This window comes from Paramormyrops kingsleyae, chromosome 5 (assembly GCF_048594095.1).
Source record: "Paramormyrops kingsleyae isolate MSU_618 chromosome 5, PKINGS_0.4, whole genome shotgun sequence".
In the NCBI taxonomy this organism is placed as follows: Eukaryota; Metazoa; Chordata; class Actinopteri; order Osteoglossiformes; family Mormyridae; genus Paramormyrops; species Paramormyrops kingsleyae.
This window is the reverse complement of record NC_132801.1, coordinates 12,343,354-12,370,798: the sequence shown is the minus strand read 5'-3', so window position 1 is coordinate 12,370,798 and position 27,445 is coordinate 12,343,354. Positions and strand designations below refer to the sequence as shown.

General features: G+C 47.3%; 1 protein-coding gene across 2 annotated transcripts; it reads right to left on the bottom strand.

Moving 5' to 3' along the window:
- Positions 1 to 129: 129 nt before the first annotated feature.
- LOC111847800 (voltage-dependent calcium channel gamma-5 subunit) lies at positions 130 to 27,445 on the bottom strand. 2 transcript variants are annotated; one of them, XM_023819329.1, is made up of 6 exons: positions 26,953 to 27,445; positions 10,159 to 10,400; positions 5,622 to 5,708; positions 4,232 to 4,372; positions 3,687 to 3,832; positions 130 to 2,571 (listed from the first exon to the last, which is right to left on the bottom strand). In XM_023819329.1, the coding sequence occupies exons 2-6, from the start codon at positions 10,352 to 10,354 to the stop codon at positions 2,314 to 2,316; spliced, it is 828 nt and encodes a 275-aa protein (XP_023675097.1). In that variant the 5' UTR covers positions 10,355 to 10,400; positions 26,953 to 27,445; the 3' UTR covers positions 130 to 2,313. The 2 variants fall into 2 exon arrangements, with proteins under 2 accessions (XP_023675097.1, XP_023675105.1); XM_023819337.1 differs by having other exon boundaries at positions 26,884 to 26,970.

The window sequence follows — 27,445 nt, the reverse complement described above, 5'->3', positions numbered from 1 at the left end:
GCAATTCTTTCAAAAGTTTTGTTTCGCTAGCAGAGAAGGAGTAAAACTGTGTGTTGAGGGGTGCATATAAAGCCTTCTGCTTTACAGACAGCCGGATTATGGTCTATAATATAATAACTCAGGATGTAATACAGTGAATACGGCAGTGCTGCTTTATTTCTGAACAGAATGATTCTGTGCATACAGTACAACACAATTACTGGAACGATCGCTTATAAAATTATAATAACTTTCGAAAAAGTACTTCCAAAATTAATGTATAAGTTGTAAAATGTGTAATTACAACATATGCAAAAGCTCACATCAGGATTATGCATTGCAGAAGGTGCACAAAGACAGTCTTGGCACTTTAAGATTATATACTGTCGTAACTTTCAGTATGCGTACAATGCGTACAAAATGGACATTTAGAACGGTTATAAGCCTATATAAAACGTTCTTGTAACGTATATACATGTATTGTAACTGAATATGTACATTGTTAAAAAAAAGAAATTAAACAACAGGACAAGACAAGTCTTGATACGGTTAAGGAAATGTATACTTAATGCAGAAACGGAGCCATGTGGAATACGGAGCCACGGCAGTGTCCCCTAATTGCTGTCCCCTGAATACCAGCCTTGAGTGGCAGGAGACGAAGAGGTGCCAGATGCGGGCAGATGAGCCACTGGCAAGCGAGGCGGTACAACTCAGACAACAGCAGACAGGCTGCTAAAGTAAAGGCTTTGCGTCACACCGACAGCTTATAACTACACCTGTTACAGCAGTGTACACGTGGAAACCTTATTTCATCGAAACATACATTTATGTAACAGCGAGATCTGTCCAACACGTATAAGCCCACTGCCAAAGAAACTGTGTAAAAGTATTTCACATTCTTATCCTTTACGTTTCATTTTTTTTCCTGTACATTTCTTTTTTTTCTGTGAACATGTCAGTACTGTAAAAATGTAAAGCTGCGGAACTTATCATTGTACTAATATTCCTTTAAAAGACCTTTTGACAATAATCGATGAAGTATTGAATATATGACACTTGTCTAACATTTGGCAAATTGTTTATTTAAAATATTTTTATCTTGATTGTTATATAGTTTTAAATATTACTTACGTATTTACATAACGTTATGCTATATTAATGATTTTCAGTATATACAGTTTGAATTTTTAAAAATGTATGGCTTTCTCTAACAATTTAAAATTATTTTTTAAACTACATTTTAGGTATAGTTTTCAGTAAATAATTTTGTGATAAAAGCAAACATGGTTTTTCACATTAAAAATTCAAATTCATATATATGGATTAAGATTTTAAAATTTAAAGTGCACAGTTTGAATAAAGTCAGACAGAATTAAAATGACAATTACTAATCTGAAAAATTGGCAGGGAGGATAAACTGGAACTCTACTGCAAATTCACTGTAACACTGAAGTCTCAGGTCTACAGGCTGTGCTGCAGTTTACACATTCAAGTACAGCTTAGTATAATTTAAATTATTTGTCTTTGACAAGTAATGTCCACCCTTTGTGTGTCTTGTAAGAACAGAGTCTTTTCGAGCAACACAACATTTCACATAGGTATGAACTGTTCTGCTGGTCCTTGTCACTCGAGAATTATGATTATTTCTGCTGTTAAAGGCAAAAAATGGAAATTGGAGTGAGAGGTGAGTGTGTCTAATGTGAGTGCATCATAACCTTGGCCTCTTACTGTGCCCTGATTGGATGGGTTTAGACTCAGCGGATTGGTTGTGGAGAATGTCTGTCGGCGGACCATAAGACGGTGATTCCAGATGAAACTATTAACGTTCGCGTAAATCTTTGTACTGTTTGTTTCCATATAACCTTTACATCTAAGAAACCTTGTTTTCATGGTTTGAATAAATAAAATAACAGGAAAGCATTACTTTTTGCATCACCTTACGGAGCACAGTAAATTCAGTCGGATATTGACCCAAGATGGCTGAAGTCTCTATTGAAGGAGCACAGACAAAGCGTGTGGCGGTATTTTCTGATCATCTCACACAGTTGCTTAATCCAATGAGATATTTTGCCTGTTTATCAATGACATGAAGCCCTGTGAAATAGGGAAAAAAAGCAGCCACTGCTAGATCACTTTTGCTAAGACAAGCAGGGTGTGTGTGCTTGACAAGGCCCCTTGCTATCTGACACATTGACGTAGCTGAGTCTGACTGTTACAAGGCAAGGGAAAGCTTCTGGGGATCCAATCTAACGGGCTGCTGGGGACCCACCGTCACTCATTCTTTTGGCCGGGGGTGTGTTTGCCCACCCCCCCCTCATGGTCAGGTCACGGGCCTCAGCAGGGGGAGGAGGACATCTGGTCGTAGTCGGGACACTTGAGGAGGGCCGGGTAGTTGGAGTTCATCTGCAGCGAGGCCTCGCTGGAGATGTCCGAGGGGCTGCGACCGCGTACCCAGGCGTCCGGGTGCAGGAACTGGCCCGAGTAGTCGGAGCAGTTGCTGAGTCGGGGTCGGTAGAAGCCCGGGTGCGGCCGGTACATCTCCTCCGCCGTGTACCTCTTCATGAAGAGGTAGACTGACATCACGCCTGCAGTCTGTGTGGATAGAGGCATGGGGAGAGAGCAGCGAGCAGGAGTGAAGGAGGACGTGTAGGGGGATTTACGCTCAATGTAATGAAGCCGGCGGCTGATGGATAGTCTTTCCATCATGGTGATTTCCCTTGTGTGTTACATCAGTGTACTGCAACTGGAAGCTCAGCCATACGACAAATATGCCTTTTTGACATCTATCCATTTTCTATAGCCGCTTGTACAATGCAGGGGTGAGGAGTCTGTCCCGGGGGCTACAGATGCAAGGCAGGGAACAACCCAGGACGGGGTGCCGAGCCTCTGCAGGACACACTCACCAATGGGCAATTTGGCAATTTAACCTCATCGTGTTTTTTAGACTCTGGGGGGAAACCCCATGATGACACGGGGAGAACATGCAAACTCCACACACTCGAACCCACGTCCCAGAGGTGTGAAGCAACAGTGCTAACTACCAAATCACAGTGCTGCCCCTTACTGACCCATTAACCTATAATAATTCTACTCAAAAAACACAAACCTGTACACACCCATGTAAAGTCTAAATAAAAAAATTTAAACCACCATGAAATAATAAGACACTTGAGCAATGAACATCTCAAAAAAGCCTGTATGGTAAAAATCAGTTTGTGAAGGTAAAAGAGATTCATGAGACGTTCACCTTCAGTAAAATACAAAACAACCCCCTCCCTCCATTTATCAAGGGGGATCTCTTCACCCCTGCAACTGCAACCAGATCTCCATCCATCTCCCTGATCCTCATTCTGTCTCAGCAGAAGGGTTTGATCAGTTCACTGGTCTGTTACCCAAAGACAAATACGCACCGAGTGCCTTCCGCACAACCACCTGCCTGCTTAGTCTGGAAACTTCTATCTGATGTTGACATGTCACATATATCTATTTAGTGAAGTCATGTCTTACAGAAAATGTGAAAATGACCCATTCTAAGGCTTATCTAATATGGTTTATCTAATAGATAAAAACTCAAAAAGTATTTGATTGTTTGATTTCTTGAAATTAGCAAGCTAATTGCGATACAAACATCATAACACTGATCTCACATCTTATCATCTATATTTAGTAAATGTCATCTTGTGTATTTTTTACGTTGAGAGGCTCACCTCTGTCAACAGGAAGGAGATGGCGGCGAAGGCGAAGGACCAGCCATATCTGTAGCTGAAGTAGGCCTCGTTGTTCTTGGTCCGGTTCAGCATCTCGTCGTTGATGCTGGATATGTATAGCACAAGGCCCACGACGAGCGACAAGCCTGATAGCAAAGGGCGAACAAGAGGTCAGGGCTTCCTGGGAGCACGCGGGACAGCTACTCAGGATGCCGCAGCCGCGTCAGCAATCTAGTCCTACAAGTCACAATGGATGTCGAACACAAAAGGACTGCTTTCATTTTGCTTTATTTTTAGCACTCATTCCCTCCGTCTTTGCCAGGAATTGGATGAAATTGTTCTTCCTTTACTTTGTTTATTTCTCTGTCTTTGTTTCCCTCCCTTATAACATCTGACACCCTTCGAAGTTTCTGGGAGTTTGTATAAAGTGTAGCTTGGCATACTGTAAGAGGAGAACTGCAACCCCCCCCCCCGCCCCCAACACCACCTCCTCCTCCTTCTCCTCCTCCTCGACACCCCCACAGGCCGGGGCTAGGAAAAGGTACCCGAGAGGATGAAGAAGATGCCAGACACGAAGGCGAGGATGGTGCGGTGCGGGCGGATGTGCCCAATGTTGCTGAGCACGAAGCCGATGAACATGAAGAAGAGGCTGACCAGGGGGAACGGCGTCGCCGAGCGGATCATCTCTGTGGGAAAGGAAGAGCGGGCCAGACCCTAAGTACCTCATGGACTGCTCACGGTGTGCAAAATCTCACATCACAGGGGCAGAATCACACAGACAACATGGTAAACCGGAAGGCGGGCAAGACCATTGCTCCTGTTTGTTTTTATACAACCTCATAAAAAGGCTTCCCTCACAGCAAAACAGAAACTCTCCGCTGCCTCTAACTGGCATATTTTTCATCATGTCTAGATGTACCCATAATGCTCTGGGAGACATATACTCACCATAATGATGATGTCACCCTTTGGACCTGCGTGTGACTGTGCCACACATTTTGCATTTAAAATATACCACTGACGTTCTCCAGGGTGCCAGGAATCAGAAATCAGAGTTTCGTTTCGCTTGGTTCACTGAGCAGGTTGATCGCTTCGGGACAGGCTGTTGTTTTCACGTGCCCTGAACTCACGCGGCTGGTTAATACCAGGAGTGACGCTCTTGGCATCACAAGTGCCCTCTCTCTACGTCTACTTGGGAACTACCCACCTGGGAACTAGTGCCTCTCAGGTGCTGCAAGGCAGCAGTTTCTATCAAGCTAATGGCTAGGTGCCTCGCAATTATAATCCCCGGCAGCTTCATTATAGTGTTTACCTGGCTCCTGCGAAAATTATACAGATGCCGGTGACCCCGGAAGCTCACTTTTGCCCCTACTGGCCGAAGCAGCATGTTAAGATCTTTGAGGGCTTCAATGTCCGCCTCAGTACCGAATTGATTTCCCCTTCTAGTCTTCAAATTTTATTGTTTATTTATTGTTTATTGCTGTTTTCTCAAAGAATTTCCCCATTGTGGGATTAATAAAGTCTAATCTAATCTAATCTAATCTAAATGCACCTTCTTTATTAAAACTTCCGGAAATTTTCCTTCAGTTAACCACCATGTCACACTTCACTTCTCAAATAATAATCTGATTAAGAACAGACATGCAAGTAAAAACATTCAAGGGTTTATCTGGCCTATTGATCGTTCTGATTAAAGATTCAGTCGCTTTACCACCCAGAGACTCTCCAAGGCACGTTGGCACTGTGCTGGGCATTTATGTAACCAGAAAGGTGTCATTTTTATAAGGAACTAAGCTTGTAACACTGCTGTTACACAATCAGAGGCTGCATGGGCTTAGGGGTTAAAAGCACCACTGAACAGCGCTGAAGGTTAGCTTAGCTTGCAGTCATCATGCAGCATGTGTAAGGGGTAGATAAACAGGATGCAGCACTCACTGAGCACGCTGACGGTGGACTCCGAGGTCATCTGCACGTTCATGGGCATGACGTACTCGATGGTGAAGCAGCGGCCTGTCTCCTCACCTGCAACGGCGTGGACACAATGGTGGGTTCTCATCACTCATGGCAACAGTGTGGCAACGCTGACATCAGTGCCTGGGCAACATTCGGTGCGGCAAGCAAGGATTAATGCTCCTTGAATTCTTCTTTTTTTATGGCAGAGGGGGGAGGGGAAATAAAGATGGAAAGACTGAAAAGCATATGGCACCCAGTCATGTTTAGACCCAAGCAAGTATGACGTGGTTTGATGAATCACGAGCTCTGGCGTGATTGTGAAGCCCTAATATATTTTTCGTGGGAGAGCTGCTAGAATATTCGTCCGTTTTCCCCCTTTCCATCCAACTGTGCGATCTGAAAATACGGGGGATTTTTGAAACCTCACAGCTGTCATTATGCTTGCAGCGGATGCGGAGGGGTGGTCACTCTTCTGAAAAATAGCGGTCTGACCCCCCACAGACGCAAAAATAAATCCTTTCAATCCCTGGATACTGTGAAAGATTCCGATTTGTAAAAAAAAAACAAAAAAAAACAGACAGGCTAAATTCAATCCTCTAGGCTTGTCAGAAGTGTATCATCAAACCCAGAGGAAGTGATGTGTAATGTTCAGGACGTGTTTTATCCTCTGGAAACAAACATGTGCTGTAGCAGGTTTCACCCTGCAGTGGCTTCCAGTGCTTCTGGTACCATGCTGTGAAAGGCCGATAGCAGCAAAGCACGTATCAGCCAGCTCAGTACTTGGGTGGGAGACCCCCCCGGGAATGAGCCATGCTTTAGCTTTCACAGGTGTTGCGTGACTCTGCAGATTAAGAGTCTGTGTCCAGAAGGTTGCTGGTTCATATCCCATGACCACCAAGAAGTCATACCACCATTGAGCCCTACAGCAAGGCCCTTAATCCCAACTACTCTGGAGGGGCGCTGGATAAATGGTTGACCTTCATACAGTACTTGGCCTTCAAGCCTCGCTCTCACCTGTATGTGTGTGTGTGTGTGTGTGTGTGTGAGTGTGTGTGGTCCAGGTATACATTATATTGTGGGGACATAAAAACCTGTTATTTTGATGTTGTGGGGACCATTTTTTCGGTCCCCGCTAGGAGAAATTCAGTTCTATAAAAATGACTGCAATCAAAAAACTGAAAATGCCAAAAGACTGGTACTTTGGTACTGGTACTGGTGTTTGGTTACTTACTGTATGGTTAAGGTTAGGTTTGGGTAGGGGTTAAGGTTGTCATTGTTGGGATAAGGGTTTTGCCCATAGAAACGAATGGATGGTCCCCACAAAGATATCAGTACAGGTCTGTGTGTGTGTGTGAGACTCACAGAAGAGTACCATGAGGAATTTGATGATTGAATTTCATTGTACTTGTGATATGCTCAATAACAATAAAGGGTTTTCTATTCTAAGGCAAGACAACATGTAAACAACTGTGTGAGAAATGTCAAGCCAATATCCGCCAACGCTGGCTGCACCCTTCCCAGAATGCCCTGAAGCCCCCTGGCCTGTCAGTAGTCACGTTTGCGGCAGGCAGCAGAGCTGCTGTAACAGACGTGTTCCACGCCGGGAGACGTGGCGATGGAGGCCCTCGCTGAGCGTTTGATTGGACGCTGGCAGGTCGCTCGCCGAGCCTCCGCCCGTACCGCTGATGACATTTGCTGCGGCTGCTCGACATGAGCCAGCGGGGGAGCACCGGCCGGCTGTTCACGCCAAGCCCGGGGTCCCCCACAGGTGTGAAGAGATGGTGCAAATTCACAGCTGCGGAATCCTGCCCCTGGGCTGACACTCGCACACAAAAAAGAGCTTTAATTCAGGCCGAATCGCTGGGGATCTGTAACCTACATCATTATGTCCTTCTGAGTTGTGTCCACTTAATTACCGATCCCACCAATGACGGGAATCTCCAGTCGCGCGGGCCTCATCATTTAAAGGTCCTGACGAGTTTCTTCAATAAAATTAGCCCAAAAGGTACTTATAAAAAGCCAATTTGCCACTGGTCTTTAGAACTCCTCTCAATATGATTATTCCAGTGAAGAAAAGCAGATATTGCTGTAATTTATATTGCCATTGCTATTTAATCTACCCATCAAATGTGATAAATTTCAGAGGGGTTTTTCATTTCCAAAACGGAAAGCAGGCTTTATAAACATGACAGGATGTAGAGATCCCGCAGCCCACCCATATTCTTTAACTGGCAGCTGAAAAATAAAAAGTAAAGTCCTTTTCTGCATTTAAGCCATGTCTAATTCTGAATGCCTGCAACCCTGGATACATTTCTCAATAAACACGGAAGCGATACCCCAGACGGATGTATTCACTAAAGCTGAAAGACCCAAAATGGTGTCATACATTAAATAGATTGGCATAATCACTGAATCATGTTTCGGATTTAAAGGTTAACAGCGCAGTTAAATTCGATGTCAGACATTTCCGATATGCTAAAGACTGACTGACAAAAGGCATTGTCAATTGCAAGGTTTATCGTCATTTATCATATAGTACCAGCAGTCAGTAAAATATGAAAATGAAAAAAGCTTGAGTGTATTACAAAGCTTGTATAAACAAAGATGCTACAAATGTTTCAATGATGGCAATTATGGTATTATAAGGTAATAATCATTGTACTATTACATCTTCACATTCACTTTGAAAAAAAATATATACATATTTGACATGTAAAATAAAGAATGGTACAGCCTCTCTGTTATTAAAAATGGCTTATATTTTACTGAAAGAGGCATCAAGATTCTATGTTCCAGTGTATTCTGTTATACAGCTGTTTTTCTGAGTTTGATGGAATCATTTTCTCAATTATATCAGAATTTAATATCAACTTGCACTATTTATAACTGTTCCAATAAACTTCCTTTTTATCAACTTCCTATGAAATTATCAGTAAAATGAGAGCAGTGGCACATTATTTAGCAAATGTTCTGCAAGCTATTGTGATGGCAGACTGCTCCCTACATGGCAGGAAACACCAGGACAGTAACGATGCTGCTTCAGGAGTCATCATGCATTAAGGTCTCCGGGCCAACAGAACCCGCCCACCTTCGAACATCTCAGGTTGATAACGAAAGGATTTCCTCTGCTTGGTGAGTCCTGACCCAGCAGTGAGATTAAGTGGATTGATGTTTGTTGGCAGCAGGGCGCTCAGTCTGGGTCAGGGAGACCTGCCCACTCAACAACGGGGTCACTCAATTTCTGCCGCTGCTTCTGTGTGACGGCTAAAGAGCTGTGTCCGTTATGTCAGGTCCAGGTGAGGCATGTGTGGCCAGACCTCCTATGGATGGAGACATTTCACTAAAAATGATGTCACCTGTAAATCAGGGGTCCACAAGATTGACTCCATTTAGACTCGGTGCTCAGTTCAGCTGACTTGGGTAGCAATGACATAACTGTGATGCCTGATGAAGACCTGATTTGGAAGTTAACGTCTGATCAGCGGCCTGCGTCTCTGAGGCGGAAAGGGCCGAAGTCGGTGCCTTTGGTTACGCTGAGTTGGGTGATTCTGGTGACAGAGGAGGCGGCGGATGGTTTAAACCTTAGGGAGGTGTGGTGACCTCCACCATGCAACACTGCAGCCTGGAAGAAGTATGAGGTAGCTGGGGAAGGTTGGAGCCCCAGCTAAGAGTGTCCCGTCATGCTGAGGGCCTCGCTGCTGGGTTTCAGCTTATGGGTGCCTAGATCTTTTAGAAATGCTGGTGAGTCACGGATGGAAAAAGGTGTGATATTCAGGGATCCACATGCCCCCTTTGGTACGTGCAAACAGAGAGGTGGGAGGCGCAAAGACTTCCAGACTGATGCCCCCGTCACGGTGCAGCATGATCTGTACATCTGCTAATTAATCAAGAGGCACTCGGCTATGATGTGAGCCAGACTTGCCGGCGTGCGGCACGTCGTGCGATTGGGTTACAAGCCTCCCTCTCCCCAGCAGGGGTCACTGCGGAGCACTTTCATGCGAGGCACAAGAGGGGCGTGGCGGACAGGCAGATGCAGGTGCCGCTCATCAGCGAGTGAACCTTGGAAAGTCGTCAGGATAGACAACTGACACCATTATGATGGAGACAGAATGAACTCTGGAGTAACCTCTGACTAAGGGTATGAAGGCTGTACGTTAACAGCTAAACCAATAAGTAGTATCAGGTAGGGTAGATGTACCATGTTCCTTATACAAATTTCACATACAGAAACTGGTCTTGTTGTTAATTGCTTAATTAATTGCTTAACAATACGTGTTACACTGGTCTGTTGTAGTTAACAATGTCAAACCTAGAATAATTACGCATAAACTGTTATCTAAATATCAACTGTGCGTATCCCAGCAATCTGACCTAAATGAGTTCATTGTTATATTTTCAGTGTAAATTCCAGCAAATTAAATTCATTCATTTAGACTTCGGGTTTTCTTTGTGTTCAATTCTCGTAATCAAGTAACCCTGTCATTCTCTGGAATGGCCGAAAGGGGGCGCCGAGACTCACCTGCCTGGAAGCAGACCCTCCAGAGGCCCGAGTGCAGAGACATCTTGATCTCAGTGCTCTGGTTCAGGGGCAGGATGACCCCCTCCTCCAGGTAGAGCCAGTAGTCGGTGCTGACGGCGATGCCCAGCAGCCCCAGGCCGCAGACGGCGAACACGCTGCTCAGCAACGTCAACGCTTTCCTGCCGCATATGCTCATTCCACAGACTCTCCAGCAGGGGGGGCCAGCAGTGAAATAGGGAAGGCTGCACAGAGGTGGGGTAAATGGAAGAGTCTGGTCACATGTGTGGACACGGGCGGCCTCGACAAAGCTCCATTCCATTATTTAAAAGTTCAAAGAGCTTACAGAACACAAAGGATTTACGCGGCTGAACCAAATCAAGCTTTGCATCAGCAAGATGAAAGTCCACATCAGAGAAACGAATGTGACCGGCGAGTCACAATGAAATTACATATCAACCATCGAAGTGTTAAGAGATACAAATAAATGTCAGATCTAAGAGTCCATGAAAAAAATAACTGATGAAGTTCAATGACACGACTACGACACATGGCACAGGGTGATACAGAGTTTTGCTGTCTTGCAAGCATATTGTACATACTGTGCCAGGCTGACTCTTCAGCACACAGCTCTCGATAAGGTCACAGTACGGACATATGCGCTAAAAGACTTCGGTTGCTGGGGTAACAGAATGAGACGGGAACTCTTGGGACATCACTAGTGTGTCAATAGTGTACCCAACAGAATTACAATCACATTAAACAACGCTGTGACAAGAAATTGTTGTTTATTATGATAAGACGTAAATGAAGTTTTATCTTAGTGTGTTACCACCCAACAAAGAATTAAATTACCTTAATTACACAGGGATGTGCACAATTTTTAATAAACCCTTTATTCTTTCATCGATCTTACAAATGTCTACTACTATTCCCAATCTGCATGTGAGATGGGACGAGAGTTTAGCAGCTGACTGTGTTCACTCTTCCTGACAAGCAGGCCTTATCGCATTTTCTCAAACCCTACATCCGCTGCTTCCTTGTCTTTCCCTTCCGCGAACTCTTCTCGTTTCACTCCTAAAACCTCAATGAAGTCCTCATTCCAACTCCCATCTCCGCTCTCCTGTCTGCTCCCGACCGAAGCGGGTCTTACACTTTTATGTTGTTTTACTACAAGGTGTTGCACTAACGCTGCAAGTACACTGTTAGTGACACGGCGTCTAGGGGAGACCGCCAATGACTTGATGAATCACTTGTGCTGCTGGTGTGAGGTCAATGACCCCTCCCACTAAGACTGCAGACCGCGAACAGAGATGGGGATGTGGGGAGATGTGATAGATGGCGGAGGGTAGCTAGATGCCGTGGCTGCTGACGGGATACGGAAAAGTGCCGTGCGGTATTTAAGCTTTCTACCTGGAAGCAGAATAGTATGGCTATATTTACCCAACGTCCCTCCCAGATTCCCGCTTTTGATTGCCTGCAAGGCCGTAGGTTTGTTTTCAACATTGGTTGGGACTAAATTAGCCCCAATCCTCCAGCTCCATCTAAAAACACGGTACTCTCACAATATTGGTATGGTCATGTCCTTACCATCCATACCCAGATCTATGGCCTTGATTGTCCGGCATCTCAAACCGTGCTCTGGTTCGTCTGCCAGGGATGCCACACCCACACCTACTTCAAGCACCGAGACGTTTCAGACATTCGAGGGTGAAAAGATTCAGAGGGCACCATTAACCGCCCTTCATTGTGTTTGGTTTACCATCCCGTGAGCATGTTAGCACTGAGAAATTGAATTTCTTTGTGGTGGTTTGCGTCAAGTGGTTGTGACTGCATGCCGTCACGTGTTTCCACATGCGAACAGACAGCGTGTGCATATCTATCCATGCGTGCTTCAGGCACCAGAGCCTGATGTGGACACACTGGGGGTTTGGAATCACCTGCAGCTACAGTTACTCGGTTATTTTTATTTATTGTCCAAGCGGGGTGTGAATTAGTTTCTTCAACAGAAGATACAGAAGAAGAGCAATTTCACAGAAAGACCCTCAGGGGAAGGAGGACCTCATATTTGGGGTGTGAAAGCAGGAATGAATTTCACAACTACTAACTGCTTTATTTCTAGGTATTCCTGATGCGCGGAAACGTCTCCGATCTGTAATTGCTCTATCCTAGTTCCAATCCACAAAATAAATTAAATGAGTTCCATGAACTAATTTCTAAGACCATTACACCAATCTGTGGATTGCAAATATCTGGGAGGAGTTAAGAGAATTTTCTGCAATTGTAAAAAAAGGAAAACTTTAGGAACCACAGCTTTAAATGAGGCTGCTGAAGGCCCAGGCACCTTGTTGGGGTTATGGTTGAAAAACAGAGAACCAGAGAATAACAGCCAGGCCAAAACTGAAAAAAGTGTATGAGTAACTTTTGGCCAATGGGGAGGCGAGACCGCAGCCAATGGGATAAGCCCCTGCCTGTTCTTTTTCCTCACCTTTCATTCGTCTTTGATGGAGAGGCAGGCTGCTCTGCAACACACTTTTATTCACTCACTCATTCACTACCAAATTGCTGCTATTATCGTGTATGACTCTGATGGAACCACAAGCCTGATACGAGCGACCCGATCGGATCATAATGGAGCGAGAAAAGCTGCACAGAGCTGCCCAATGGGAGCCGAATTAGCGAAGAACAGGAGCAACGCGTGCCTCGGCTGAGACTCGGCAAGGGAAGAAAGGGACCAATCAGCAGAATTCTGCCACGGCACGCGGCTCCATCCTGAGGGCCTTTGTGGGGCTGAATGCCCAGGCCTGCGGGGGGCGTAGCACACCCCCCCAGGCTGCCGCTCGCCTTCTCAACACCAGGGGTGCTTCTTTTGGGACAAGCAGGCCTCATTACGGGTCGCTCCTGCCGCCCCCAGGGCCTGGTCCCAGTTCTCACCTACTACCCAGTCATTTTTAACGGTCCTGCCACTCGGAGTTTTGTCATCGCCGTCTGGGATTCAAAATGACTCGTGTGTCGATCTGTAGCCACGCCGTGCCCAACTGGACAACTATATGGAGGCGCACGTGTTAATACTCAAGCTATTACGAGACTTTGAGGGAGCACTCTGGAATTCATAAAAGACATAATGAAGGACGTGGAGAAAGCACATGACTGCAGTGCTGTGCGCCATTACGTGGGAGAAACATAAAGATGCCTGTTGGGTATTAAGGAACATCTCTGATCCGGATGCAGGTCCAGATCTCCTGATGAGCATGGCCGCAGGGTGAAGGGGCAGCGTGAGGTGGCCCCCATGCCAGGATACCAGAGGCTTCATCGAGAAATAAATGGAAGTAATGAATCACGGTGTTGGTACTTTCTTACTTCCTTAGTGGTTCTTACTACTTCCTGGATACTGAAATCCTCCCAGGAACCTTAGCAGTCATCAGTGCCGGCCAATAGGGGTCAAGCTGTTACTGCTGGCTGCTCTTTCTTCATATAATGGGCTTTCTAGCAATCAGACCAAAATAGCAGCACAGACAAAAGAGCGTGTGGATGAAGGCGGGTGATGGAGTCAAAGGAAAAGGTTTTCTGTCAGGCCTTCTGTCTAAACGCAATGTGACTCTTCCCATGGAATGCAGCCACTCTCCAAGCTGGAAGAACAGAGCCCCACAGATGGAAGGATCTGGAAAATCGGAGGGAGCCAGATGGAAAGGAACGGAGTCGGGACGGGAAAACAGTTGGCGTCTCTCTTGCTCGTCGCTATTAACAGTCAGAGCGCTTACTGTCTGCAGACGGCAGGAACAGGAAGGATTTGCCCTCGAAAACTTCAGTCAACTTTGCTAGTAATGCATGAACACGAGGCCACGAGCCCATAAAGGGTACAAAGAAAGAAGCTTCAACTAGAAGCTTAAATTAAAACGTGAAATTAAGCGAAAAGCAGTCCTCTCGCTAACAGGTCAGTCAACAAGTGTTCTACGTGCATTTGCACTGCACACTTCGGTAAAGAGCGGTTTACCACCATCAGCCTCCGTCACCAACCCTAACCCTAACCCTAACCCTAACCCTAACCCTAACCCTGTCGTCTCCATGGTGGGCAGGCTCTGGAGAAACACCAGAACCATTTCTTGGGCATCTGGAAACCGACTAGCGAGGTCCTCCAAACGAGACAGATGGTTTGCTGTGAAAGGTAAACCATGAAGCCATTAAAACTTTGGGTTGCATAATTATTCTAAATAATGTTCTGCAAAAAGTTTTAGGCTAGGGAGATATGGTAGTTATGGAATTTAATATACCATGCTGAAATTCATAAATAATGTAAAGTTATTTGCCATTAATAATAGAGCCAAAGTATAAATAGATTTGGCTGGGGCAAATATTTTATGTCTGGGTTCCAGGCCCGACCCTGATTTTTCCTAGGAAAACAAGTAAGACATGGATGGGTGGATGAAGGGATGGATAGATTCTAGATACTTGCATCCTCCCCAGGATGTTCTCCTGCCTCCTTTCCAAGGAGAAGCTCCTGTATCGGATAAGCAGTTATGCGGATGGATGGATAATTTATCTATAAAACAGAAGGCATCTATTTGCATGGTACAATAATCCAACCAGACCTTTACCCTCAGCTTTGGTGTCTGTTTATGTAATATGTGGTTTCCCTGTATGAGACACACGTCTAACTCTCATTGGGAGAGGAGCTGTTCTCTCTGCCGCTTCGAGAAGCTTCTCTCTCTGTGCTTTAGTACATTCTTCGCATGCCAGCAAATGTTTTTATTATTATTTAATCTTCAAAATATAAGCCATCAATGATTCATCTTTTTGTCACTGTGCTCTGATTCCACGATGTTTCATTAGCCCAGTGGTCCCATTTCCCCTGTGGCCAGGGCAGATATTGACCTTGCTTCTAGAAGATTCAGAAATAACTGACTGCTGTGGTATGGGGAAGACCGAAGTTTTTATCGAAACGTGACTGGGTTCACACACACACACACACACACACACACACAGTGTTCTCCTCTTTCACGTCGATGAAGACTCATACCCCAAAATGTGTATCTTCCTGCGTGATATGAGACCATGCATCTGCCAATGTGCGAAAGCCTCGTGTATACGCTGACACAAGTATGCACACAACAAAGACACTCACAGGAAAGCCAGCATCAACATCAAGCCGACGGTCCGGAGCTCAAGGATAACACAGCCTAAGACATTCTCCAGATGTGACGCCGAACAAGGCCATGTCACAAGGGGACGGGAGGAAGGAATTAGGACTTCATCTGAGGATCGCGCCCCTCGTTCAGGAGATTTCATCTTCAGTGATTGTTGAAAGGAGACACACAAGAGCGAGAAGGGCCTTTGTGTAGTGGAAGTGGAAGCAGGTTCAGCCGTCAGAAACTGGGTATGTTTACTCATTATATAGTATAACAAACAGTGTACTTATATACACAGTAAATACAAAAGGATGAAGTGGGGAAAAAGCCTTGTAGTCTTGTACGCCCACGGGTAATACAAACAAAGCACACAGACACAGAGCAATGAGGCCGTGATCAAAGACTCAATGGGGCCATATTACACAGCCAATCCAATCCAGTGCAGCTGTGCTTCCCCATACAGGATGTAGCTTTGGGGCAACCTGTCACTATGTCTTATGTAAGAAATAGGTCAGGCTGTGGGACTAGTGCAGCTTGACTGGGACAAAGGACAAGAACCCAAAAAACCATCTTAGCCATCTTAGATTCAGGTCAAGTACGGACAAAGCCTGACCTATATGTGATGAGCTCAGCAAACCAAAGGAGGGGAGGCAATGAAAAGGGAAGAGCACGGGAACACTTAGAACCCTGAACTCAAAGCTTTCCATTAAATCGAGTCAATTATGCAAATCCATGATATGCAATAAGTACATTGAGTCATACTGCTTCTCTGTGATATGAGGCGATTAATTGTCATTGTTGATACATCGAAGCGCACAACAACGAAATGTGTCCTCTGGATTTAAACCATAAGTGACATCATGACACAGCAGGGGGCAGGTAATTCAGAGCCTGGGGAGCTGTGCTTGGGGGCGGTACCTTGCTCAGGGTACCTTAGTGGTAACTTGCTGGTTGCCAATTCGAACCAGCAATCTTTTGATTACTCTATGCCTTGGAGAAAAGAAACAGCAGGTTAGGACGCCCGTATGATGCTCTGATTGTCTTCACAACAAACAGTAAAAACGAAACAAAAACTGGTGTATAGCACTGTTTATGCAATCAATGCTTTCATTAGGGATGCCTACCTAGTACTGGGTAGGACCCATTTTGATTTCAGAACCACTTCAAAGGTACATGACTTGCGTGCTGCCCACCACTGCAGTACTGTTATTTTTCCACCTGTGGATCCCTGGTAGCTTCAAAGAGCCTGGCCTTTCTCTTGTGACCTGGCTCATTAACAAGGTGTTTTCAGCCACAGAATTGCAATTGACTGGGTGATTTTTGTTCATCGCACATTTCTGTGTAAAGTGTAGATGCTGCAGAGCCCGATAATCTCAGAAGGGTGGCTGTTTCTGGCCCAGTTCACAGGGAATATTCTAACGGTCAGGAAACTTTAGCCAACATCATATGAAGGTCCTCTCAATATTGGCAGAGAACGTTCTTACTGTAACATTAATAGAACGTTATTTCCAGGTTTTACATTTTACAAAGATTCAGTCAATGTTAGTACGATAATATTATTAGCTGAACAACTGCAATTAATGCTGCAAATATATAATTTTATAATTACGTATTTTATATAAAACCACAATATGCATTGTGAACAGACCACCCAGTGCTGAACCCATGACCTTCAAAGGGCAAAGAACCAAAGCTACTACGTTCTCTACCGTGCCTTTCCTCTGTTTTCATTTTATTAGTCTTGATTGTACCAGTGGGATAAAGTTCTGGGACCATCAGGAAAACTGGACACATTTCCATTAATCCTTAATCGTAACATTCGGTAAACATTCCTAGACTGAAAAATTGTTAGCGGGGGAAGATGCTAGAACAACTGCTGGAACCTTAACAATCATACAATGTCCTAAAGCTCAGCTGAACGGTAAGTGATCCTCTTGGCCCTGTCTACGTGCCGCATGTTTTAAATGGCAGTAATCCGTTTGCATCAGTCACTGAAAGTATAAAGTCCTTATTATAAAAAATGAAGAAAAACTACACATGGTGTCACAGGGTAGAAGGTAGTCAATAAAAGTTAAAGAGCAGTAAGGTCTGATGACTCCATTTCCCATTATAATGAAAAATTGCTCGCAAGAACAAATCAGTCTCAAGCCTGTTTTTCCCTGTTAAAATCCTGTTGACCTGGAACATAAAAAAACCCACATAAAGTCAAGCTGATTTGCTGAAGGACTGAGTCTGGAATCACCGTCAATGAAAGTAGGTCAGTTTGCTGCTTGTTCAATTAATGCACTTAATGGACATCCAGTTCCATTAGCTTCAATGGTCTCTTCTTCTCCCCCCTGTACACAGACACATATACATACATCTATGTGTGTCTGTACGGCCTGCTAACAACAGATACTTTGCATTGCATCAACTGTGATCCTGTAACTTCTCCTTATGTCACCACTGTTTACTTATAAACCCAAAACTTTATGTTTCTTTATTTATTTATTTCACTCTTTATTGCATCCCATGCTGCTTCTGACTGGAGCCAGGCAGTGTAGTGTTCAAAATATGTGTAAAAATTCATGTGTCATTGTCTTGAATTTTCTGGCACGTTGCATCTTATACCAGGGACATACCCACCGAGACAAATTCCTCGTATGTTTAATATACTTGGCCAATAAAGATCTTTCTGATTCTGATACACACAGTGGGTGGACAAATTGAAGAAAACACCGCATGACAAAAGGCTAACAATGACTAGCATATTAGGCTGAGTTCCAATTAGCAGTATGCGTCAGCTATAAAAGAGGTCCAAAAAGCAGCACTTTGATGTGGGAGAATTCAAAGAAACATGAGGTACCTAACAGAGTTCCAGAGACACCAAAGAGGCGATGGCTGAATTTGCAGGAACAATCGGTTACAAAAAACACCACAAAAGTAAAACTTAAAAAAGTTACTATACACTGAATCAGTGCTTGTGTGATCCAGTCTTAGCAAAAACTGTACACCATCAGCTTCTCAGAGCTGGAATTTATGACAGAGCTGATGTTTGTTTGGCTGATGTTATGTGCAAAGACACATAACTTTGTGTAAGTAGCACAAGATCTGAGCCTCTGAGTATTGCAGAAAAGTAATAGTCTAATAGTCTTATAGTCTAATAGTCTTAATGGCCAGGTATGTGGGTTTTTACTGCACCTTCCTAATTAGAGGACTGATTGGCTGAAGAGTCCTCACACCTGGGTTTGAACAACTGACCTAAAGGTTACCCCAAAAACCGGCCCTTTCTGGATAAGATTGGCCACCCCTGGTCAACTGTTGAACACGGTATGTGCAGCTATCTTGTGTCATTAGGTCTGGTCTCTCCGCACGTTGGTATAACAACCAAGGAATATGTAGCCAGGTAACAGGACCAGGTGCACCCAATGGCACAAACACTGTTTGCTCAGGATGCACCCATATTCCTAGAAAATACCCCCATAAACAGAGGGAAACAAATTCATAAGTGCATTCATGAAAACCAGGATGAAGTTCGATAACTTCCATGGTCTCCCTGATCACTAGATATGAAGGGAATTCAACTCTTCTGCGCAGATCGGGAGGGAAAAGAGTGAAGAAGCAACCCCCCGTGTCATCCCTCTGAGAATTAGTGGCCTTGCTTCATGACGTCGTGCAACTTGATGTCATATTTAAAGGCAGCCCTACTGCCATTTTTATTGTCACATTTTCCTTATGCCTTTATGATTTTTCTTATCATTAGGAAGAAAATATGGCGTGTGGGAGTCATGGACCCATCTGGTTTGCCTGCGGTTTTGGGGTGTTGTCACGTCCAGGCCACATCCATGCCACATCCAAGCCATCAAAGCAGATGAGGACACTGAGGGCCTGGGGACAATGACCAAGTGAAGAGGGCAGAGTGGATGGGAGAATGGCAAGAGGTTGCAAGTCTCTCATAGCTGCAGCACTTCTGGCCCTCCTGTTCTCTTCCTGGTCTCCTCCACAAGCAATAGCAGCACAGAACCACGGTAAGGGGCATGGGACACTTGCATTAGTCACCCCACCTTTGGTGCTGTCGACATACAGCCTAGGGGTCTCTGATTAGTGGTAAGCACAGGTCCGCAATGATGTCACCACTGCAGGGAGACACATTACTTGCCATTAAAGGGATTTCAGCAGTGCTTGATCTTGCAAGGCTGTGGCTGGTCTCTCACGGCTTGCTCTAGATCTGCAGAGGGTGTATGAGACAGCCAGCTCTTGGCCCGTAGGCGACTAGGAATCCGCTTCTCTAGGTCAGCAGGTCTTGGTTATCAGTCTAGGTCGACCTGGCACGCATCCAGCGCATTCATCCAATAGGGACTCCCCCAACAGCCCTCGCCGTTTTATCACGCTTCAGTAGAGTTTCGGCCGCCTTTGGCTATAGACAGCTTGCCGGTCAGGTCTTGCATTTGGCTTTTGGCTTGATGCCAAAACTGCACACACATTTACCGTATGCCAGAAAAAACAGCAGTTCCCACAAAACGCTAATATTTAAAGCATTTAAAGCTACACATTTGACTACAGGGCTCCTGGAATCAAATCTGTCAATCTGCATTATATGAGCTATAATATCAAAAACTCTTTAGAGAAACCTAAGTTAGTTAGTTAGTCAGTTAACTAATTAATTTATCATCATCATCATCATCATTTTTTAAATTATTATTAATATTTTTATTAAGCATTCCATCAAGCATTCCTCCAGAATGGTAATACTTATAATGCATACAATCAGAGGTGCATATACTAGTAAACAGTAAATAATTATAAATCATTACACCTCTTTCTAAAGCAGAAGAGATTGGGTGGATTCTTCTCCCAAACCACACCTGTCCAGGTACCTACGTCCCCTTGATGGGGGCCTATCCTGTGTAACCCCAGATTGGCAGGGAGGATGTTCCCATGAGCCGTTTCTCCACTGCGCTCTGCCTCAATGCATCAAACAGCCGAACAGTCAACTGTAACGCAGGTCAAGTGTATACATACACGGCGGCACGTAGCTAAATTTGTCGATCCAGCACAGCTGCCATTGTTATTTTTGCCAGCAATACTATAGAGATGAGAGGCACCGGATCGCATTTTGGGCTCTGTGGGATTACGGGGGCCGCGGTGGTGGGGGGAGACAGCTGTGTGCGAGGCGACTCCGGCGAGGGGGGGGACAGGAGCCTCCCAGCCGGCGGCGCCATAACTACCGCCACCTCTCCGCTGTCACTCAGCTCACTCCGCCGTTTTACACCTCTGCCCGGCATCCTGTTAGCACTTATACCAGGGTATTTTAAGAAATATAATTTAAAACACTGAGTGATCATGCAAAAAAAAGAAAAAAAAAAACAGAAGGGGAAGAATGGCATAAATAAGTTTTTAAAAAGGGCTGTAAGGCCAGCGCAAGGTGTGTGCAGCGTTCCTGAGACACACAGTCCCGCTTTCGGCAGGAGTGAGATGCAAACTGACAGACAGGCAGCCGTAGGAAAGGGTTTTATTCCAATTCAGCTCCTGACAGGTGAGCTCCAAATAGCTGAAAGCGCAGCATTTCGCTAATATCCTGTTTGCCTGGCTCTCCCTCTCTCACACATGCACATACTGTATGTGTGCGTGTGTGTTTTCTGTGATTTTTTTTGTCCGTCAACGATTTAATGCGGTGGTGAGCGGTCGGCCGTCGCTACACGAGGCCGGTTTTTAAAAAATGGCTGCATGGTTGGCGCCGTTAACCCAAACAAAGGAAGGCTCCTCATTTGACGCAGGGCAGTCTATTGTATAGGTGCGATGTAATGCCAACCCCAAAGTGCTGCTAATTATAGCACTTATACTACAGCAGCGAGGAACAAGGATTTCCACAGCTAACACTACAAAAAAGTGCAATTAGCCACAGCTATGGATAGACAGATAAACAGGGACTGGAAGTCTGCAATTCCTGTTTTTATTCTTAGACTTTATTTTAAATGTGTTCTTTGCAGCCTCACGTCTGGGCTTTTCTCTTTAGCGGCAAATCGCTTACTCACCGCAGACTCTACAAATGTAAAACAGATTTGCACAGATTTCTTTCCTCCCCAATTTTAAATCTCTATGAGTAACATTTCCGTTGCACGCCACACTCCGGAGCTAAAATAATTAGGCCATCAGCCCACAGAAAGGTCAAAAACCTTCCTTTAAATAAAAAGCATCTTCTTTTTGTGTTGGCTTGAACACATGGGAACACATTTAATTACTTGCCTAAGAAACAACAAATGATTTTGTCATATCACTGTAGATGATAATGGCTAATACACCCATTAGGAACCATTTTATCATTATATTTTGGGCTGTCAAAAATGTAGAGGTCCTCTTTAGCTCCATGAGCAATACCTCCATCCATCCATCCATCCATCTGTCATGCATGCTGAACCTCTTCAATAAGTCAAAGCTATGTTGTGGTCATATAGAGATGGGACACTATAAAGGGGGTGAAAAGTTATAATGATTGTAAGGGATCCAAAAAAAATTGGAACATGACTAGATTGGTGTCACGCCCCGCTCCGTCCGCTCCCGATGTGTGCCACGCCCACCTCATTACCTCCTGTTTCGCCCTAAGTGTTCCCACCTGTAGCTCGTTCTCTGTTACCTAGTCTTGTGTATTTAGTCCGAGTCTCAGTCTGTATTCCCGAGATCTGTCATTGTGTAGTGTCCGTTGATGTCCGTGCTTGTACGTCTGCCTGCTATTAAACCCCGTTACCCTGACTACCTGGCTACGCTCGCCTGCTTCCTGCCTGCTCTACCCGCGAGCGTGACAGAATGACAGATCTCCCCGAAAGCACGAAGCAGCAGTCCGAGCACCACCGGCTCGGACTGCTGCAAACTTTCGTGTATTGGCAATCCCAGCCAGAGGTCCTGGAGGACCCGGTAGCCATGGAGCTGGCTAGCCGGGGCCGGGACCTGCTTCAAGAGGAGCGCCCGCCCGGACAGCATTACCCGCTGACGAAAGCCCGGAAATGCCTCCGTCGGCTACAGCGCCGGCTCACCGAGCGAGGAGAGGAAGAGCCGGAGGCGACTCCCACGCTCTACCTGGGAGCCTGCACTCTCCTCCCCGCCTGGGATGACACCGCCACTACCAGCCTGGCCCGCCTCCATCCGGAGAAGCCACCTCCGATGGAGGCGTACTATTACCGGCTGGAGCGTCTGGGCGTCGGAGGTATCCGCGCCGTAAGAGACGCTATTCCCCGGGTCCCGAGAGCCCTTAAAGGGAAGGCGCCTGCGCGCTCGGCACCCCTCCTGCCGCCTCCGGACCTGCATGGTCCGGACCCTGCTGCAGCTGCCGCCGCTCTGCCTGCGGCACCGCCTGCTGTAGCATCCGCCGCTCTGCCCGCGGCACCGCTTGCTGCTGATGCCGCCGCTCTGCCCGCGGCACCGCCTGCTGCTGCGGTTGCTGTCGCCGATCTGCTCACGGCTGCACTGCCTGCCGCTGCCGCCTCTCTGCCCGCGGCACCGCCTGCCGCAGCTGCCGCCGATCTGCCCGCGGCTGCACTGCCTGCTACCTCCGCCGATCCGCCCGCGGCTGCGCTGCCTGCTGCCGCCGCCGATCTGCCCGCGGCTGCACTGCCTGCTGCCGCCGCCGATCCGCCTGCAGCACCCCTTTGCCCGCCTGTCCAGCCCGACTCGCCTGTCCAGCCCGACTCGCCTGTCCTGCTTGACCCGCCTGACCCGCCTGGCTTGCCTGCAGTCCCGGTTGCTGGCCGCGTGGAGGCTGCGCCCGCCGAGGCGCCCCCTGCTGGCTGCGTGGAGGCTGCGCCCGCCGAGGCGCCCCCTGCTGGCTGCGTGGAGGCTGCGCCCGCCGAGGCGCCCCCTGCTGGCTGCGTGGATGTTGCGCCCGCCGAGGCGCCCCCTGCTGGCCGCGTGGAGGCTGCGTCCGCCGAGGCGCTCCCCGCTGGCCGCGTGGTGGAGGTGCCCGCCAAGGCGCCCCCTGCTGACCACGAGACGGCGGCGCTCGTCTTGCCCGTCCTGCCGGCACCTGAACCGCCCGTTTTGCCGGTCCTGCCGGCACCTGAACTACCTGTGTTGCCTGTCCTGCCGGCACCTGAACTACCTGTGTTGCCTGTCCTGCCGGCACCTGAACTACCTGTGTTGCCTGTCCTGCCGGCATCTGAACTACCTGTTTTGCCTGTCCTGCCGGCACCTGAACGGCCTGAGGTGGCCACAGTTACGCCCCCTGCTGGCCGTGTGATGGCGGCGCCCGCCGTGGCACTCCCTCCCGGTCGCGTGCTGGTGGCGCCCGCCAAGGCGCCCCCTGCTGACCGGACACCCGAGGCGCCCGCCCAAGCGGCCTCTGCTGGACTCATGCCCGCGGCCCTGCCTGAGGCCGCCGTTCCGGTCCCGCCCGCGGCCCTGCCTGAGGCCGCCGTTCCGGTCCCGCCCGCGGCCCCGCCTGAGGCCGCCGTTCCGGTCCCGCCCGCGGCTCGGGATGCCCCGCCTGCGGCCACGCCCGCGGCTCTGGCTGCCCCGCCTGCGGCCACGCCCGCGGCTCTGGCTGCCCCGCCTGCGGCCACGCCCGCGGCTCTGGCTGCCCCGCCTGCGGCCACGCCCGCGGCTCTGACTGCCACGCCTGTTGCCTCATTAGAGGTCATGACTCCCTCGCCCTTACCCCAGCAAGGCCGACGCCCCCCAGGACCCCGCCTGTCAGTGTCCCGTAAGGGACGGGGACACAGGCGTCGGGCCCGGGTCCCGCCCGCCCTGCCCCCTGGCTCGCCCGTTCGGCCCCTGGCTGTGGCTCGGTGGCTGCCTGCGGGTCCTGCGCCTCGGGGTCGGCGGTCGCCGCCGGGTCCCCCCCTGGTCCCTGGGTGCCGGTCCTCGGTCCCGCCTCCGGCTCCCGGTCGGCCGCCTCCGGGCCCCCCTGCTCCGGCTTGGCGTCGGACGGCGCCTTCGCCGGCTGCGGCTGCGCCTCCGCCTGCCGCGGCTTCCCCCTCCTGCCTGCCTTCCCTGGTGTTCCCTCCTGCTCCCTCCTGGTCCCCTCCGTCACTCCCTCGTCCCGTCCCCTTGGTCCCTGGGTGGTCCCCTCCTGCTCCCTTCTCCCTCTCCCCTGCGGCCCCTCCGGCCGCTGCCCGTCGCCCGCCTGGGCCTTTTCGTGCTCCCCTTGTTCCTCCTCCCTTTCCGTTCGTCCCGCCTGTTTCTCCTTCTGGTCCCTTTGTCCCTCCTTTTGGCACCCCTGGCCCTTTCGTGTCGCCTGTGGGTGTTCCCCCTGTGTCTCCCTTCTGGGTCTGTCTCTCCGCCTTCCCTGTTCTCTGTCAGGTCCTGTCCTTCGTTTCGTCCCTGTTCGTCTTTTGCGTCTCCGTCCTGTTCCCTGGGTTTGGTTGACGTTCTGTTTTGTCTTTCAGGTCCTGTTCCCTCGTCCCGTCCGTCGCCTCCTCCCTGGCGCGCCCGGTGTGCGCGCCTTTGGGGGGGGGTTATGTCACGCCCCGCTCCGTCCGCTCCCGATGTGTGCCACGCCCACCTCATTACCTCCTGTTTCGCCCTAAGTGTTCCCACCTGTAGCTCGTTCTCTGTTACCTAGTCTTGTGTATTTAGTCCGAGTCTCAGTCTGTATTCCCCAGATCTGTCATTGTGTATTGTCTCGTTGGATGTCCGTCCCTCCAAATAAACCCCGTTACCTGACCTACTGGCTGCAACTCGCCTGATTTCCGGTTCGCCCGAACTCGATGCTGACAGATTGGTTGGGGACCCAATATGAAATGAAATTTCATGGGGCCCAAAACCTCTAGTGGCCCCCCTATATTGAGAACAGTGTCATTACTAATGTCCAGCCAGAAGCAGTGCATATGTATTAGTGACCTAACTCCTACTGTAGCTACTGCCTATTTCTATGGTATCTTTCAGTGCATCACTTGGCTAAGAAAATCGGGTACTTTTGCTTATTAAATATATGCCGTGCATGAACTGGCAGAGCTGCTTTACTTCAAGTGACCAGTCACTGACCTGCTTAAGGTTTCCAAGAAGTTTACATTACTAAGTAATAGCACAAGCATTCCGGTGGATGTCGCCTCTGGATATATGCAGATCTGGATCAAGCATCAAGAATAGCTTGGGTGCTACAGCTTACGATCAAACACTTTAACAGTGTCAGAGGGAGCACCTGAGAAATATCTTTGGATGCATTTCAGAGATATGAGTCTTTTAAAATACCACGATTACTCTGGAAGACAGCATATGGCTGGTAGCCAGGTACACTGAGGTCCATATCCGTGTACAACTGGTGTGGGTTTGCCAAGAAAAGAGAAGAAGTTTTCAGCAAATGTGACACACAAAAAATACATTATGTTCTGGTACGCATCCTGGTAGGAATTTTACAGTGTATCACTGGATTCTGTTAAACAGAACTGTACAAATATACACCACACACGCATGTGCCACACATAAGATAAGACAAGGGCTTCATTGTCATTGTTTGTCTACGACAAAATGTTTTGTGGCAACTGGCAGGCAGAAAACAGCAGTACGTACCAAGATAAATATATACACATAATACAAGATAAAACTACGGCAGTTTAGTAAATTAAAAGATATGTACGTCTACATATATTCTGAGAACATACAAAAATAAAACCATCCATCCATCGTTTTATCTAGCGCAGGGTGTATAGAGATTACATGCACTGTGAAAACGCCTTAAATCGCCATTATACGTGCAATGTTAATGGTTCTTAAGTTTTTAAGAAGGTTCAAATAAAAACAGAAATTGGGAGACTAAGATTTAGCAATTAATGCAGCAGTACGGGAGACAGAGACGCCGCGGAGGGAGCACAGACATCAGGTTTATTCGCAGAGGTAATGATAAGCAGAACCGTGCGGGAGACGAACACCTCCACATGGCAGCAAGTAGGTCCAAAGCCAGAGTAAAAACAGTGTAAAACAGGTGATGGAGGAGAAATCCACGGACGTTTGAATTACACGCGATTCCGCCAGTGACAGTGAAAACCCCGTGTCCGATATATTTACAGAATACTTAAATGATTATAATTTACAATACATGCGGTGAATTACAAGATCAGGAAAGTAAACCGACATTAAAGAGAATCGATCAAATTTAATCAATATTGCTGGACGAACTACTGCACGACAAATTCTCTATTAAAATGCAAAAACGACTCTTACAAAAACTCCTTAACAGTACAATACAAGTCCGTGTTATCTCAGAAGTTAATTACAGTCAGAACAGAGGCTACTCCAATATACATTCATTTTTAAACGAAGTATTAATCAATTCACTAAAGGGAATAAAAAACGTCTGAATAATCCAGTTACTGTTAATCTCGTCGGCTGCTTTGCTTGAATTAAAATGACAAACGCATCAATACATTCCTAAATAACCAAAAATTGCGCAAGAAAAAAAGTATTTAATGGTACAGGGAAGCAGCACAGCCGGAAAGGGTTTTAAAATATTCGCACAAATTCAAGTCGGTGTCGCACTCGGCTATAGCACTAAAACATACGGAGAGAAATCGCTAAAAACGTAAGAACTGGGCACACTTGAAGAGAAAAACAAAAATACGAACAATGTCAAAATACTGCTATATAAAACGATTATTCGTTGATTACCAAGTATCAGCAAGTGAGACAAACTCACGTCTGCAACAAGATTTCCCCTAAATCCAGCGTTTCCCCGCTGAATAGTATCACATGTGGCTGCCTTTACCGTAAGCGCGCAGTCTCCCGCGGGTCCGTAGACGTTCAGTCCCCCTGTCCCGCGTCCCCGTGTCTTCGGCGGGATCGCTGGCGCACCGTGAAGCGCTTTCTGACCGCTAGCTGCCTGACAGATGCCCGCACGCAGGTCGGACGCCCGTGGGAATTTGCTAGGATGCCGACAGGTCCCTCCGCTAAGACAGCGCCTTCGGGGAGCCGCGCAAGCCGTAGATCCGCCTTTTTAAATCAGCAGCACCATCCACACTCCGACTGCATGCATGGAGGAGGCTGCACAAACAACTAAATGCTAGTCACAAGATATAGCATTTTCACGTGACTATAGGATGAGAAAAAGCAATATATGATTAAGCCCTTTGACCACATCGATTACTAGTTGTGGCATTTTTAATATCCGACACGTACTAATAACATTGTTTGTGTCTATATAATTAGTTTAACTTCGATATTAGACCTACGCTGCACGTTACTGATGATTGCCAGTTACG

Excerpts from the sequence above, each read along its gene's own strand:
- LOC111847800 (XM_023819329.1), bottom strand. The coding sequence starts at position 10,354 with ATGAGCATATGCGGCAGGAAAGCGTTGACGTTGCTGAGCAGCGTGTTC. Across the intron at positions 5,709-10,158 it reads GAGGGTCTGCTTCCAGGCAG|GTGAGGAGACAGGCCGCTGC; the intron begins GTGAGTCTCGGC and ends ACGCCGTTGCAG. Across the intron at positions 3,833-4,231 it reads CATCTTCTTCATCCTCTCGG|GCTTGTCGCTCGTCGTGGGC; the intron begins GTACCTTTTCCT and ends CTTTGCTATCAG.